A 16,018-nucleotide genomic window follows, 5' to 3' on the forward strand; every position below is an offset into this window, starting at 1 on the left:
TTATACTCCTCCAAATACACACACACACACACACACACACACACATATCTATATTATATATAAATACGCACTAAAAACAAAAAGATCAATAGATTATTACCCTTCTCGTGTATAACACCAACCTTTTTTTTCAGAGCTGGCTGGGAAACTATCCTTCTCAAAAGATGTACTAAGATTATTTCTTTCATGATCGTTATACTCTTTCTGATAGTTCTTGTTTGGCTGACACTTTTCTGGGTAACTTGTTTTATTAAAAGTAGAATTACTAAAAGTCAACTCTGGATTTGTAAAAATACTTCTAATGCATCTCTCAGTGGAATGGTTTTTATCAGAACTAGTGACTGCACAAATATCTCCCATACTGTCAAAACCACACTTGTCAAAGGTTTTCTTTATACTCCACTGATCTATGTTTAATAAATTGATCACATTTTCACTAATAAAAGAGTCACAATTCTCTGACAGAAGGCTGGGTGTTGGCTGGTTCGCATCTTCAAGAAAATTTGAAACCTCTTTCCTATTTTCTTCCAAAATATGTTGTACTGACTGTTTTTCAATGATGAAGTCTGACTGTCTTCTCTCATCCATGGTTCCACAATCTTCACCTGTAACTATATCAGGTCTTTCAGTAAGGAAATTCCGATTTCCTGGACTTTGAGATAAATAAAAACATATTTAACAAGAAAAGCATAGAAAATTTTCATTTAGAAACTTAAATTCTTAGAGAACATACTGAGTAGCTACTAACATTTACCTGGACTATGTTTTCAGTTTTTCATTTGAATAAATAATATTGTTTTGGGTGGAAATTTGTCTAATGTGCCTCAGTGAGTATGAAAATAATCTACACTTAGTTTTGTATTTCAACACAAAAAAATGTGTTGAAATGAAGTATGATGTGGTTCAATTCACTGTCATATTAACAAAATATGACCAACCTATATCATGTCTTCTGTAATAAGGTCTAGTGAATACCCTAGACAACCACTGCATGTAACTGCTGCTCTGTTTAATCAGAGAAAGATATTTTGAACACACTGCAGGGAAAAATCATCCCCAGTGTTAAAACATCAAATCAGAGTTATCAGAACACTATAACAGATATCTCTCAACCTAACAAGGATATAAAAACAACTCTGAAGTTCCCAAGGGAGAGCAATACAGATACAAATGCATATATATGTAATAAAGCCAAGAGATAAGATGAATTAGATGAAAAGGTTAGCCTAGATAACTCATAAGTTCCCTTCTAATGTATAAATCATAATTCTAAGTTATGTCCAACTTGTATAAAAGAATCAAAGCCATTATATGAAATAATTAAAAATCAAGATATTCTGGGGCTGGCCCTGTGGCAGAGAGGTTAAGTTCACACGTTCCACTTCGGAAGCCCAGGGTTTCACCAGTTCAGATCCTGGGTGCGGACCTAGCACACTGCTCATTAAGCCATGCTGACATGGCGTCCCATATAGCAGAAGCAGAAGGACCTAAAACCAGAATATACAACTATGTACTGGGGGGTTTTGGGGGTAAGAAGAAAAACAGAAATAAAGAAAGATTGGCAACAGATGTTAGCTCAGGTGCCAATCTAACAACAACAACAAAAAAATCAAGATACTCTGGATTTTGTTGCCATTGACTATCCACAAATTTACTTAGGGGTGGGCTGTTCCAGAGATTGGAGGTACCAAAGAAATTTAGAAAAGAAACATAGACTGCTAAAACTGATTGATTTCCAATTTTATTTTTTAAGTTATTCATTAAACATCTAATGAGCAGGTCCACCTGCCGTGTTCCAGGCACTATGCCACGTATTGGGGACAGAGAGAGAAAAGAATTCAGTTTGGCATTAAAGAGAGAGAGAGATTTTGTCCAGGAATGTTCATAGACCGTGATCCTACACTGTTTCTCAATACGGGTCTTAGTGGTGTTTTGAGCAGAATAATGTTATTCTGTGATATCAAAGGCATAACCTATAGCACGCAATAATATACACCATTCACACCAGAGAAATTGTATTACTTTAAATGAGAAAATAAATGTAAAAGCACTTCATAAATTAGAAAGCACACTACAAATGTAAATAATCATTTTTAAACAGCATTTTAAGCATTCTGACTCAGAAGAATCACTCACTGAGAGATCTGGAGAACAGAGAAATGTATAATGCACAGTTATTGCTCACAAGAAATAGTCTGGAAGGGGAAAGAAAAACTAGAAAGTGATAAGTGCTATTCTACAGTGTTACGACAGTAAATAAAAGAAATGCTTTTACTTGAGAAAAATCAAGTAGGTGGCATTTGAGTTGGGGACTGAATGTTGGGAAGGATTGCTACTTGTAAAGATGACAGAGAGAAATGATGCTAAAAATATAAAAGCCTTATTAAGATAAATCGATCCAACTTCTTTAACAATTTTTCCTATAGATAAAAGTTCATTCATTTACGGACTACAATATGGATAAATTCATTATCTAAATAAGCCTTTTATGTGCATTAAACAGATATTTAATGTATGCCTGCCATGTGGTAGGGAGATAATACAGCTTATATTCTAGTGAAGGAAGATAATAACAAATAAATAAGATAACTAACCATTAGTAAGTACAATGGATAAAAGAAATAAACAAATAAAAAAGATAATTACAGCAGCTTTATAGGTGCTACAAGATCAGACGATGGAACAACCTGTGTTGGAGGTCCTTTTCAGATAGCTGGTCAGGAAAGCTCCTAGCAAAGAAGTGATAAATAAGCTAAAGATACAGAATGATTAGACATATAAGAGAGGAGTATGCATACTGCAGGGGGATGGAATAAACACAAATACAAGATTTGCAGCACATGTGAGAAACAAAAAGAAGAGGAGTAAAGCTAGAATAGAATCAGTGAAAGAGAACTTACGGCCTAAGGCTTAAAAGGTACAAAAGGGCCCAGATCATATAGAGCTTTATTTTTGAAAAGAGCAATAAGAAATACTGAAAATTGCTAAGTACAAAAGTAAAAGTCTCTTGCTTTTTGCCTTAAAAAATATCAGTCTGACTGCTGGGTGAATGTGAATATCCTGATTTCCATCTGGCCAAAATGAAGTTAGAGAAACGAGATTTAGCCTCATTGACTGACAGAATTATAAAACTGGACAAACTGTATGAGACAATGGCTTTCAGACGTGGGCCATTGGATAGAATAGGATAACGATCCCTGACAGAGAGAAAACAAGTAAGGTGAATTCTATGACTGCTCCTAGCTTATTGCTTGGAGAGAGTATCCAAGCCACAGAACAGAGAGGGGAAATCCAGTTGGAGCCCACAGATTCCCTTTGTTGAGGAAACAGCACTGGAAGGTCAGGAAGACTGCAGAGAACAGAGTATGCAGGGCAGAGTACCATGAAGGAGAGTGCTTCAAAGAGAGAGGGCTCCAGAGATCTACAGAAAGTTCTCAAATCTTCAGCTAAGTACTGATCAGCACATGCGTATGAAGTAATTACCCAAGGCTGGGAAAAGCAACACCCAAGATGAGAAGATTGAACAATTCCAGGAACTCAAACAGAAATGGGAAAATTTTGTGTTTCCACCAGTTAGAGTGGAAAACCTCTTAATTCAAAGGAAATCTAAGAATACAAGAAGGATATTGCCTTAGCAGGGGGCAAAATTAGCCACAGAGTGAAGGTGTATCTGGTCCTGTTTAACAAAGTTTAAAGCAAGTCTTAATAAGATCATACTATTTCCAAGCAACTAAAATCCCAGAAAAACCTTAGGAAAATTTATAGGAATACAAAAATTTCCAGACCAAAAAGATGAAATTCATAATGTATACAATCTAAAAAAAAAATTATCAGGAATGCAAAAAAGTAGAAAGTTACAACCCATAATGAAGAGAAAAATCAATTATTAGAAATAGACCAAGAAATGACACAAATGATAGAATTCGTAGACAAGGACATTAAAAGACTTATCAGAACTATATTCCCTACGTCCAAAAAGATAGACGAAAGACTGAGGATGTTGAATAGAAACATGGAAGATATAAAGAAGAGTTAAAACAAACTTCTAGAGATAAAAAATATACTGAATAGATTTACATAGAGATTAGACACCAAAGAAGATACAACTAGAGAATCTGAAGAAAAAGCAATATAATCTATATAAAATGAAACAATGAGAGAAAAAAAGATGAAAAGAAATAAACAGAGCATCAATAAACTGTGACACAACTTCAAATGGACTAACTTACATGTTATTAAGGTCCCCAAAGAAGAGAGGGGAGGAATAAAAAATATCCAAAAAATCAATGGCTGAATTTTCCACATTCGATAAAAACTAAGTTCACAGATCCAAGATGCTCAATGCAGCTCAAAGACAAGAAATAAAAAGAAAAGGAACATCCTAATCAATGGATAGAAATCTATGATAGAAAATCCACCATGGAGAATCTATGATAGAAAAATCTTAGAAACAGAGAAAAATTATATATTAGATATATAGATATTAAGATAAGAATGACAGCAACTGCTAGTAGGAAACAATGCAAAAGATATCTTTCAAAAAGAAAAGAATAAAAACTTACAAATACACAGAAGCTGAAAGAATTAACTACTAGCAGCCCCACACTATAAGAAATGTTAACAAAAGTCTTTCAAACATAAGGAAAATATCACCACACGGAAATCTACATCTACAGAAAATAACAAAGACCACCAAAAATGATAAATTTGTGCTTAAGTATAAAAAACATATTTTCTTAATTTTTAACTCTCTTTAAAGCAAAAAGAACAATAATATATTATTGGATTTATAAAATTTATATAAGTGAATGTATGAATACAACACCACAAAGGCCAGAGGGGAGAAATGGAAGCATACCATTACAGGGTTCTTACACAATACTTCCAGTAGTATAACATAACTAGAATATAGTCTGTGATAAATTAAAATATATACAATAAATTCGAAAGATACCACTGAAAAACAAAACAGAGTTATAGATAACAAGCCAACAAAAGGATAAATTAAGTCATAAAAAAGACTAAAATCAAATAAAGGCAGAAAAGAGGGAAAGGGAACAAAGATTTTATGGGAGAAATAAAAAATAAATAGCAAGAGAACAGACAAATCCAATCATATATCAATTGTTGCACTAAATGTAAACTATATTCATAACCATAATACAAGTCTCAATAAATTTGAAAGGATTCAAATCACACAAAGGATGTTCCCTGTCCACAATGGAATTAATTTAGAAAGATAACAGAAAAGTCTTGGGAATTTTAGGAACCAAATAACAAATTTCTAAATATCTCATGGAGTGAAGAAGAAATCAAAAGGAAAATTAGAAAGTTTTTTAACTGAATGAAAATAAAACAAAACATATCAAAATTTGTAGGATGCAGCAAAGCAGCAATTAGTGGAAAATTTACAGCACTAAACATGTGCATTAGAAAAGAAAAACAGTCTCAAGTCAATGACCTCAGCTTTCACCTTAAGAAATCAGGAAAAAAGGAGTAAATTAAATCCAAAGTAAACAGACAAAAGGAAATAAAGATAAGAGCAGAATTCAATGAAATAAAAACAAAAATAAGAAATACGTGAAACTGAAAGATGATTCTGTGAGAAAATAAATAAAATTGGCAAGTCTCTAATCAGAATAATCACTGAGAAAAAGGGGAGAAGAAACAACTTACCCATATTAGTAATGGGAGAAAAGACATCACTACAGAAGTTAAAGATTTCATACGCATAATAAGGAGATATTATGAATAACTTTAAGTCAATAAATTTTACAACATAGATAAAATGGATACATTTTTTGTATGACACCAACTACCAAAGCTCACTAAAAAAATAAGAATCCAACTAGCCTTCTATCTAGTAAAAAATGGAAATTATAGTAAAAAAAAAAAACCTTCCCACAAAAAGAACTTCATACCAACTGACTTCACTGATGAACTCTACCAGACATTTAAGGAAGAAATGTACCAATCCTACACAAACTCTTTCAGAAAATTACACAGAGGGAATACTTCTCAACTCATTCTATGACACCAACATTAGGCTGATATCAAAACCAGACTAAGATATTACAAGATATTACTAGAAAGTAATCTCCCTCATGAAGACCAATGTAAAAATCCCTAACAAAATTTTGGCAAATCAAATCCAATGAATGCATAACAAGGTTAGCACATTGTGACCAAGCAGGGTTTATCTCAGGAATACAAGGTTGGTTTAACATTCAAAATTAATCAATTGTGGGGCCAGACTTCTGGAATGAGAGACTGAGAAACCTGGCAAATCTTGTCCCCTAAAAGCAGTAACAGAACCAGATAACACTCACAAGAAAAATCATCTCAAATATGGGGAGTGACCAATGGCATCCAATAAACTGTGAAGCAGTACTTCAAGAAAAACTACTCAACCTTAGTAGAACCACTGGGAGCCTGTGGAGTTTTAGCCTGAGGCTGCCACCATCCCTCCACCCCCAACTCCATGGCTGGTAGCCTACCAAGGCTGAGCTTGTCTGGAGAGGGTCGGGAAGGTGGGAGACTCATGCCCAGGGAATTTGTCAAAAATAATCATTGTCTTGGTGGCAAACTATCAAAGAAGCCCAAAATTGCAGCTGCCTGAGGCTCAGATATTTGGAGCAAGCAAAAACCATCCAGAAATTTCATAGAGAGATCCAGAAAACAAAAAGGTACAAGAGGCTTTGATAAACTCCCAGACCCTCCTGGTGGTCTGGAAGGTTGCATACATGCGTAAGGCTGAGTGCAGACTCAGGAGAGACCAGAAAGAGCTACAGGTATCTACTCATCCCTGGCTGAGTGTAAAGTCTTGTGCAAGGGAGGAAGCCTTATTAGCTGAAGGTACTTAAACACAACCTCCAACTAATCATTGGTTGGCCTCTAAGCACTGCTTAGAGGGAAATTTATACCTTTTAATGCCTGTATTAGGAGAGAAGAAATATATCAAATCAGTAAGTTAAGCTTGCACTTTAAGAAACTAAAAAAAGACAGGCAAACTAAGCCAAAAGCAAGCAGAAAAAGGAAATCATAAACATTAGGGCAGAAATCAATGGAATGAAAAACACAAAAACAGAGAAAATTGATAAAACCCTAAACTTAGTTCTTTAAAAAGACCAATAAAATTAGCAAATCTTCAGCTACACTGACCAAGAAAAAAAGGAGAAAAGACACAGATGTAGAACTCAAAAAGGGACATCAACACCAACCTGACAGAAACTGAAAGGATTTCAAGGGAATACTATAAATCACCTTATGCTAACAAATCATACAACTTAGATGAAGCGGATTAATTCCTAGAAAAACACATATTACTACAACTGATTCAAGAAGAAATTAGAAAATCTGAATAGATCTTTACACAAGTAAAAAAAATTAGTAAAAAGCCTTCCCACTAAGAATAGCCCTGATGCAAAAACATCTAAAGAATCCACAAATTCTTCTATTAAACAGAGCAAACACTTTACACTTTATTATATGAGGCCAGTATTATTCTGATATGAAAGCCAGACAAAAAACATAAGAAGAAAAGAAAAATTCAGACCAATTTTCCTAATGAATATGGATGCAAAAATCATAAACAAAATATTAGCAAACCAAATCCAGCATTACATGAAGAGGTTTATATATAATGACCAAGCAGCTTTTAACCCAGGAGTGCAAGGTAGTTTAATACTTCAATATATTACATTACATGTTAATAGAATAAAGGAAACAACTAGATGATAATCTCAAGGGACACAGAAAGAGCATTTGACAAAATCCATGATAAAAACGTTCAATGAACTAGGAATAGAAGGGACTTTCCTCAACCTGATAAAGGGCACCTACAAAAAAACCTACAGCTAATATCATACTTAATAGTGAAGGCTAAATGCTTTTTCCCTGAGAGTGGGAAAAATGCAAGCATGTCCACTCTTGTCACTGCTATTCCACACTGTACTAGAGGTTGTAGTCACTCAGGCAAGAAAAACAAGTAAAAGGCAACCAGATTGAAAAAGGAGAGATAAAAACACCTTTATTTATAGACAACATAATCCAGTATGGTGAAACTCCTAAAGAATCCACAAAAATACTACTAGAACTAATAATGATCTCAGCAAAGTTGAAGGATACAAGATCAATATACAAAAATTAACTGTATTTCTATACACTAGCAATGAACAATCCAAAAATGAAATTAAGAAAATAACTCCATTCACAACAGCATAAAAAGAATAAGATACTTAGAAATAAATTTAACAAAAGCAGCACACTGCTTATATATTGAAAACTACAATACATTACTGAGGGGCCAGCCCAGTGGCCAAGTGGTTAAGTTCACACGCTCCACTTCAGCGGCCCAAGGTTTTGCCGGTTCGGATCCTGGACGCGGACATGGCACCACTCATCAGGCCACATTGAGGCAGTACCCCACATGCTACAAGTAGAAGGACCCACAACTAGAATATATAGCTGTGTACTGGGGGGATTTGCAGAGAAAAAGCAGGACAAAAAAAAAAGGATTGGCAACAGTTGTTAGCTCAGGTACCAATCTTTAAAATAAAAAATATATTACTCAGAGAAATCAAAGAAGATCAAACACAATGTAATATGGTTCAGCCATAAAAAAGGAAATCTTGACATTTGTGACAACATAGATGAAGAGGGAGAACATTATGCTAAGTGAAATAAGTCAGACACAGAAAGACAAATACTATATGATTTCACCCATACATGGAATCTAAAATGTCACACTCGAAGCAGAGAATAGAATGGTGGCTGCCAGATGCTGGGGAGTAGGGGAAATGAGATATTAGTCAAAGGGTACAAACTTCCAGTTATATGATGAGTAAGTTCTGGGGATCTAATGTACAAGATGACGACTATAGTTAATAATACTATATTGTATACTTGTAAATTGTATATTTGTTAATAGAGCAGATCTTAAGCGGTCTGATCACATACCCAAAAATGGTAACTATTTGAGGTGATGAATGTGTTAATTAGCTTGACTGTGGTAATCATTTCACAATGTATATGTATAGCAAATCATCATCTTGAACATCTTAAATATATACAATTTTTATTTGTCAATTATATCTCAATAAATCTGGAAAAATAAAACTCTTCAAACACACTGGAAGGTTCTCTCATGCCCCTCCAAGTCCACACCTCCCAACAGTAACCACCATTCTGAGTGCTATCACCATTCATTAATTCAGCCAGGTTCTGAACTCCACATAAATGGAATTACACAATGGTCCTCTTTTTGTGTTGAGATTCTTCCATGGAGATGCTTGTTACTGCATGTATCAGCAGTTTATTTTTTTTCATTTCTGTGTATTATTTCACTGCATGAATATTATATAATATTCTATTCTTTTGTGTGTGTGTGAGGGAGACTGGCCCTGAGCTAACATCTGTTGCCTATCTTCCTCTTTTTGCTTGAGGAAGATTGTCACTGAGCTAACCTCTATGTCAATCTTCCTCTATTTTATGTGGGATGCCACCACAGTGCGGCTTGACAAGTGGTGCTAGGTCTGCACCTGGGATCCAAACTTGCAAACCCTAGGCCACCGAAGTGGAGCATGCAAACTTAACCACTATGCCACCAGGCCAGCCCCATAATATTCTATTCTTAATGGACATCTAGGTTAGTTCAAATTTGGGACTACTATGAATAAAACTGTTACGACATTCAAAAAAGAATGAATAGGAGAAACATTTCATGTTCATGGATTGGAAAAATCACTATTGTTAAGATGGCAATTTTCCCCAAATTGATCTACAGATTCAATACAATCCCTATCAAAATCCAAGTAGGCTTTTTTGATTTCCAGAAACTGACAAGTTGATGCTAAAATTTATATGGAAATGCAAAGGACTAAGAAAAGCCAAAACATTTTCAAAAAAGAACAACAAACTGGAAGACTAATACAGTTCTCAATTTCAAAACATACAGTAAAGCTATAGTAATCAGGACAGTGTGGCACTGACATAAAGATAGACATAATTAACCGATGGAACAGAACTGAGATTCCTGGGGGAAAAGAAAAACAACTTACATTTTTGGTCAATCGATTTTCAACAAAGGCGCCAAAGCAATTCAGTGGGGAAAAGATATTCTTTCCTTTCCACAAATGCAAATGGTGAATTTAGACCCTTACCTCACACAATACATAAAAGTTAACTCAAAACAGATCATAGACCTAAATGTAAGATCTAAAACTACAAGACAGAAAAAAACATAGGAAAAAATCTTCATGGCCCTGGCTTAGTCAAAGACTTGTTAGCTATGACAACACACAAACAATTTCTAAATGAAAAATTAATAAACTGTATTTCATCAAAATTAAAACCTTTTTTACTTCAAAAAGACACCACTAAGGAAAGGAAAAAGGTAAGCATTTCACCAAAGATACACAAATGGCTGATAAGCACATGAAAAGATGCCAACATCATTAGTCATTAGGGAAATGCAAAATTAAAACCAAAGTAAGATACTATTACATATTGACTAGAATGGCATATATTTTAAAAGACTGACTTTACCAAGTGTTGTCAAAGGTATGCTGCAACTGGAACTCTCATACACTGCTGTGCGATGTAAAATGGTACAAATCACTTTAGAAAACAGTTTGTCAGTTTCTTAAAAATTTAATCATATACCTACCATATGACCCAGCCATTCCACTCATAGATATTTCCCCAAGAGAAATGAAAGCATATGTCTAAACAAAGACTTCTATATGAACTTTCATAGCAGCTTTATTTGGAATAGCCAAAACTTGGAGAAAAAAGCCAAATGGTCATCAACAGATGAATAAACTGTGCTATGGCCATACAATGGAATACTACTCAGCAATAAAAAGGAATGAACCATTGATATACACAACCAACGACAGATGAATCTTAAATTATGCTAGGTCAAAGAAGCTAGACCAAAACAAGGAGAACATACTGTATTAATGCAATTTATATAAAATTCTAGAAAATACAAACTAATCAACAGTGATAGAAAGCAGATCAGCAGTTGCCTTGGGATGGGAGTAAGGGATGTAAAGTAGCCAGAGCAAGGGATTACAAAGGTGCCCAAAGAAACTACTGGGGATGATGAATGGTCATTATTTTTGACATATGTCACAACTTACCAAAGTGCACATTTTAGATAAGTTCAGTTTATGGTATGTTGATTATACATTAATAAAGTGTGAAAAAAAATAGACCTAAGGACAAAGAGGAAACAAAAAGAACTGTTATATGGCTATTACAATTCTAGGCAAGAGGCAGTGGTGGCTTAGATGAAATGGAACCTGTAGAGATGGAGACATGAGTAGATAACTTTAAAGTTTATTAGAATACAGAATTGACAATACTTTGTGAAACAGATATTGGGAGTTGAAGGAAAGGAAGGAATCAGGTACAACTTGTTTTTGGCTTAAGCAACTGAGTGAATAGTGGTGCCATTTACTAAAATGAGGAAGACTGAGACAGAATTACAGAGTCAAAGTTTCTCACTATGATTACCAAGAGTGATTCAAACTGGTTTTACAAGTTTAATGTCTTTTAAAACAATGAACCAGAGTTTAAATACAGACACCTAGAAAATAAAAATGGGGCACTGATCAACTACCATAAATATGAAAAAAAAATTATTATGTTTATGATAAAGAAAAAGAAAGTAGTAATTCATAAAACAGGGATTATAAAACAGATGCAAAACACCTTGGCCCAAAATATTTTTTAAAATAAATAAATGAAAGGTAGATACGTACATCAGAAAATCGTTACTTATAACTACTTTAATTAAATGCTACATTTTACTTACAGTGTTTTTTTTTCCTTGGAAGTTTTACTTAGGTCTGTTTACGTTTCTAACAAAATACTTCTGTCCAGTAAAATCAAATTAATAACTCAAAGAAAGCATGCTACAGGTTCTTTATTTCCTTCAACATCTTTGCTTACCTGTTTAATCTTTCAAATAATGTTCCAAATTGTGCTGTTTTATATGATGGACTGAAAGCATCTTGATTTTTGTTTAATTTGGAAATCACGGAATTAGAATAATTAACATTACTGAGCTAAAAAAAAAAAGGAAGAACCTGCCAAAAGGGTAAATGTACATATATACAATTTAAATAATTTACCATAAAACCTCATTTAAGTAGACATCTATAGTTTAAAAATGTATTTTTTAGTCTAAAAGAAAGAGTGTCCTTATTGAAAACAAAATAAATACTGTTCTAATAATGAAAGCAGTGTCAGTATTTGAATGACTGCTAAAATAACAGGGTTGATCTATGGTGAGCTAACCATTTTCTCAGAGGTAAAAAAAGATTAAAAAAAAAAAGACCCGGAACACCAAGATCTTGAGTAAATAAAAGTTAAATATCGCTGACAGAAAATAATGATTTCTCCCAAGGAAACAACTGTACTTATCTCAGTTCCTCCATTTACTAAGTAATTTTAGACTGCTACTTTAATCTTTTTTTTAAGAAAAGATTTTATCTTTCTTCTTTCTCCCCAAAACCTCCCGGTACATAGTTGTGTATTTTTAGTTGTGGGTCCTTCTAGTTGTGGCATGTGGGACACCGACTTAGAATAGCCTGACGAGCTGTGCCATGTCCACGTCCAGGATTCGAACCGGCAAAACCCTGGGCCACCGTAGTGGAGAGCGTGAACTTAACCACTCGGCCACAGGGCCAGCCTCTGCTACTTTAATCTTTCTGAATATCGCTACCACTGAGTGCAAAACGGGGAAAGAATGGAAAGACTCTTGTGAAAAGCAGATGTGATAACCCATTTGTTAATGAGGAAGGTACCATATAAAGATATTATAATGGCCCAACACTAATCTATCCAGCAATAATAATTCATATCTGTAGTATATTTTATGTATAAGCCATGAAACACAGAAACGAGACGTCCAAAGACAAGCAATGACAGAAAGAGTCAGAAAAAAAAAGACATGCAGGCAAAAAGAGATACTAAAAGTCTTTTTTTAAAAAAAGGTCTAAAATCAAGAAAAGCTGAAAATAAAGTCTGATAACACATCTCATCTCAGCCTCAGAGAGACAGTGTCAATGGTGCAGGGAGAATGTCATCCCTTGAAGCGAGAAACACACAAACAAATCAAAACAGAAGAGAATATTATATATTGGCTCAATACTACTTCTCCAGGGACTAGTAAGCCCCAGACCACTTTTTATTCTAACCTGTTTTTCAACTCATTTTCTTATGTAATTTATAGTCTCATTTTAATTTTCCTGAAATCTCTCCAAATATATCTCCAAATAAATAAATTCCCTAATACTTCACAATGTGACACCACACCTTACCAGGAACGTTAGCTTCTCTTTTCTCTCTTCTGCCATATGAAGTACAACATTATTTACCCCTTTGGAGATAATCACTAACCTGCAGTCTCTAAGTAGAAGATTATTCAAGTATAGATTACACAGGGTCTCATTCTCTATCCTATAAACTATTTCACAAAGCAAGGATGAGTTAAAGCTGATGTAGGATGCAAGTTTTAGTCTTATAAAATACAAATGGAACGGGTAACTGAATGTTTTTCATTGCATCACTCGAAAATTATTGGGGGGCCAGCCCAGTGGCATAGTGGTTAAGTTCCCACACTATGCTTCGGCGGCCCAGGGTTCACTGGTTCAGATCCTGGGCACAGACCTACATACCACTCAACAAACCATGCTGTGGCAGCAACCCATATACAAAATGGAGGAAGAGGGCCGCAGGTGTTAGCTCAGCAACAATATTCCTCAAACAGAAAGAGGAAGACTGGCAACAGACGTTGGTTCAGGGCCAATCTTCCTCACCAAAGCAACAACAAAAAATTATTGGGTCCTTAAATTAATAAGCCTAGCACAATACTTCATTTTCCCTTCTCTGAAAAGCAGAAAACATACTTCAATAAAATTGAATATCATTACATATTGTATATAACTATAATACTGTAATATATAACTATAATTTATAAATTATTATAAATTTGCTAATTATAAATTAATTTAGAAATAATACACAAATATGACATAAAACCACCTCATGCTAAAAATGGGAGAGATTCAAAACTAAATATTCTTGTTAACCTTGTTAACAAGATAGAGTGTTTACATAACCATTTTACTCACTACCATTATATATTAGTATAGTAACCTTTAATAATTTTATATTTTTTAACTCTATGTAAACTTAGTAAAAGATCATTTCTTGGTATGTTCTATGGCATATATATTTCAAACTTCAAAAATTTGGATCTTTTTATAATTTTAACTTTAGAGACTACAACGATTGAACGTTTTAGCACTAAATATCTCTATCTCTATACACATATGTGCATAGTCTTGGATGGAAGTGCATATAACCAGCTATCTTTCAAGTCATAGAAAGAATCAAGCCATCACAACTTATACTTTAACAGATTACTATGACATCACTGAGATTATGTACTGCTATTCACAGGATCCTTTCCATATCATGTATACTGGGCCATCATGACATCACCAACTACTCCTTTACTGTGATTACAATCAAGTATTACATAACACATTGAACTATGGTCAATTTTACTATCAATAATTTTATAAAAAGATGATGATTTCAAAGAGTGTTAAAGAACATTCCAGTTTTGGGATTCATAATCTTCTACAGCCCAGAGAATTAAGTTTTTGACCTCAGAAGAATTATTATACTTAATTTCTCTCCTAATTTGGCTATATCTATAGCAACCCACAACTAATATTTTTTCAATCCATAAAAAGAAAAAAAGAGCATATCACAAAAATATAAAATGCTAAGAACTAGTGATTGAAAGGGACCTGTTCACAAACAACCAACCCACTAACTGGGAAAAAATATTTGCAAGTCATATATCTGACAAAGGCTTAATATCCATAATATATAAAGAACTCACAAAAAAAACCAAACAACAAAAAAAATCAAACAACCCGATCAAAAAATGGGCAGGAGACATGAACAGACATTTCTCCAAAGAAGATATACGGATGGCCAAATAGGCACATGAAAAGAAGTTCATCATCGCTGATCATCAGGGAAATGCAAATCAAATCTACACTAAGCTATCACCTTACACCCATTAGAATGACGCAAATAACTAAAACAAATAGTAACAAATGTTGGAGAGGTTGTGGAGAAAAAGGAACCCTCATACACTGCTGGTGGGAATGCAAACTGGTGCAGCCACTATGGAAAACAGTACGGATATTCCTCAAAAAATTAAAAATAGAAACACCTTATGACTCAGCCATCCCACTACTGCGTATCTATCCAAAGAGCTTGAAGTCAGCAATTCCAAAAGTCCCATGCACCCCAATGTCCATTGCAGCATTATTCACAATAGCCAAGACATGGAAGCAACCTAAGTGCCCATCAACAGATGACTGGATAAAGAAGATGTGGTATATATATACAATGGAATACTACTCAGCCATAGAAAAGAACAAAATCGTCCCATTTGCAACAACATGGATGGACCTTGAGGGAATTATGTTAAGTGAAATAAGCCAGATAGAGGAGGACAATTTCTGTATGACTCCACTCATATGAGGAATTTAAAAATGTAGACAAAGAGAACAGATTAGTGGCTACCAGGGGAAAGATGGGGTGGGGGTTGGGCACAAAGGGTGAAGGGGTGCACCTACAACACAACTGACAAACAATAATGTACAAATGAAATTTCATGAGATTGTAACCTATCTAACTCAATAAAGACTTTTATTTAAAAAAAGAAAGGTACCTGTTCATTCTGCTTTTTTTCAACTTTCTGAGGACTAGGCACTATTCTGGGAATAAAATTTTGTCTTGTAATATCTCTGTTAGAAGCTAATTCTGCTGACAAAGATGGTGGTGTGAAGCTGCAGTTTTCCATTCTGCTCAATTGAGGTTCGAACATTGTATATGAGTCCATGACTTGTGAGGACTATAGGAAAGAAGATACAATCATTTGATTTGCCAAAATATATAAACTAGAGACAAGGAAAGTTAA

General features: G+C 34.3%; 1 protein-coding gene across 3 annotated transcripts in view; it reads right to left on the reverse strand.

Annotated features, from left to right (window-relative positions):
- Positions 1-16,018, reverse strand: part of LOC138920474 (regulator of DNA class I crossover intermediates 1-like) — a 78,415-nt gene that overhangs the window by 29,152 nt on the left and 33,245 nt on the right. For all 3 annotated transcript variants that reach the window (XR_011431670.1, XM_070248964.1, XM_070248963.1), the window contains 3 exons: positions 15,770-15,952; positions 11,959-12,074; positions 123-652 (listed from right to left, as the gene is read on the reverse strand). Coding sequence is in view for 2 of the 3 variants with exons in the window: in XM_070248963.1 (XP_070105064.1) it covers positions 123-652; positions 11,959-12,074; positions 15,770-15,952 (829 nt within the window). In the remaining variant the exon portion in view is untranslated. The remainder of the gene's footprint in view (positions 1-122; positions 653-11,958; positions 12,075-15,769; positions 15,953-16,018) is intronic.

This window comes from Equus caballus, chromosome 23 (assembly GCF_041296265.1).
Source record: "Equus caballus isolate H_3958 breed thoroughbred chromosome 23, TB-T2T, whole genome shotgun sequence".
NCBI lineage: Eukaryota > Metazoa > Chordata > Mammalia > Perissodactyla > Equidae > Equus > Equus caballus.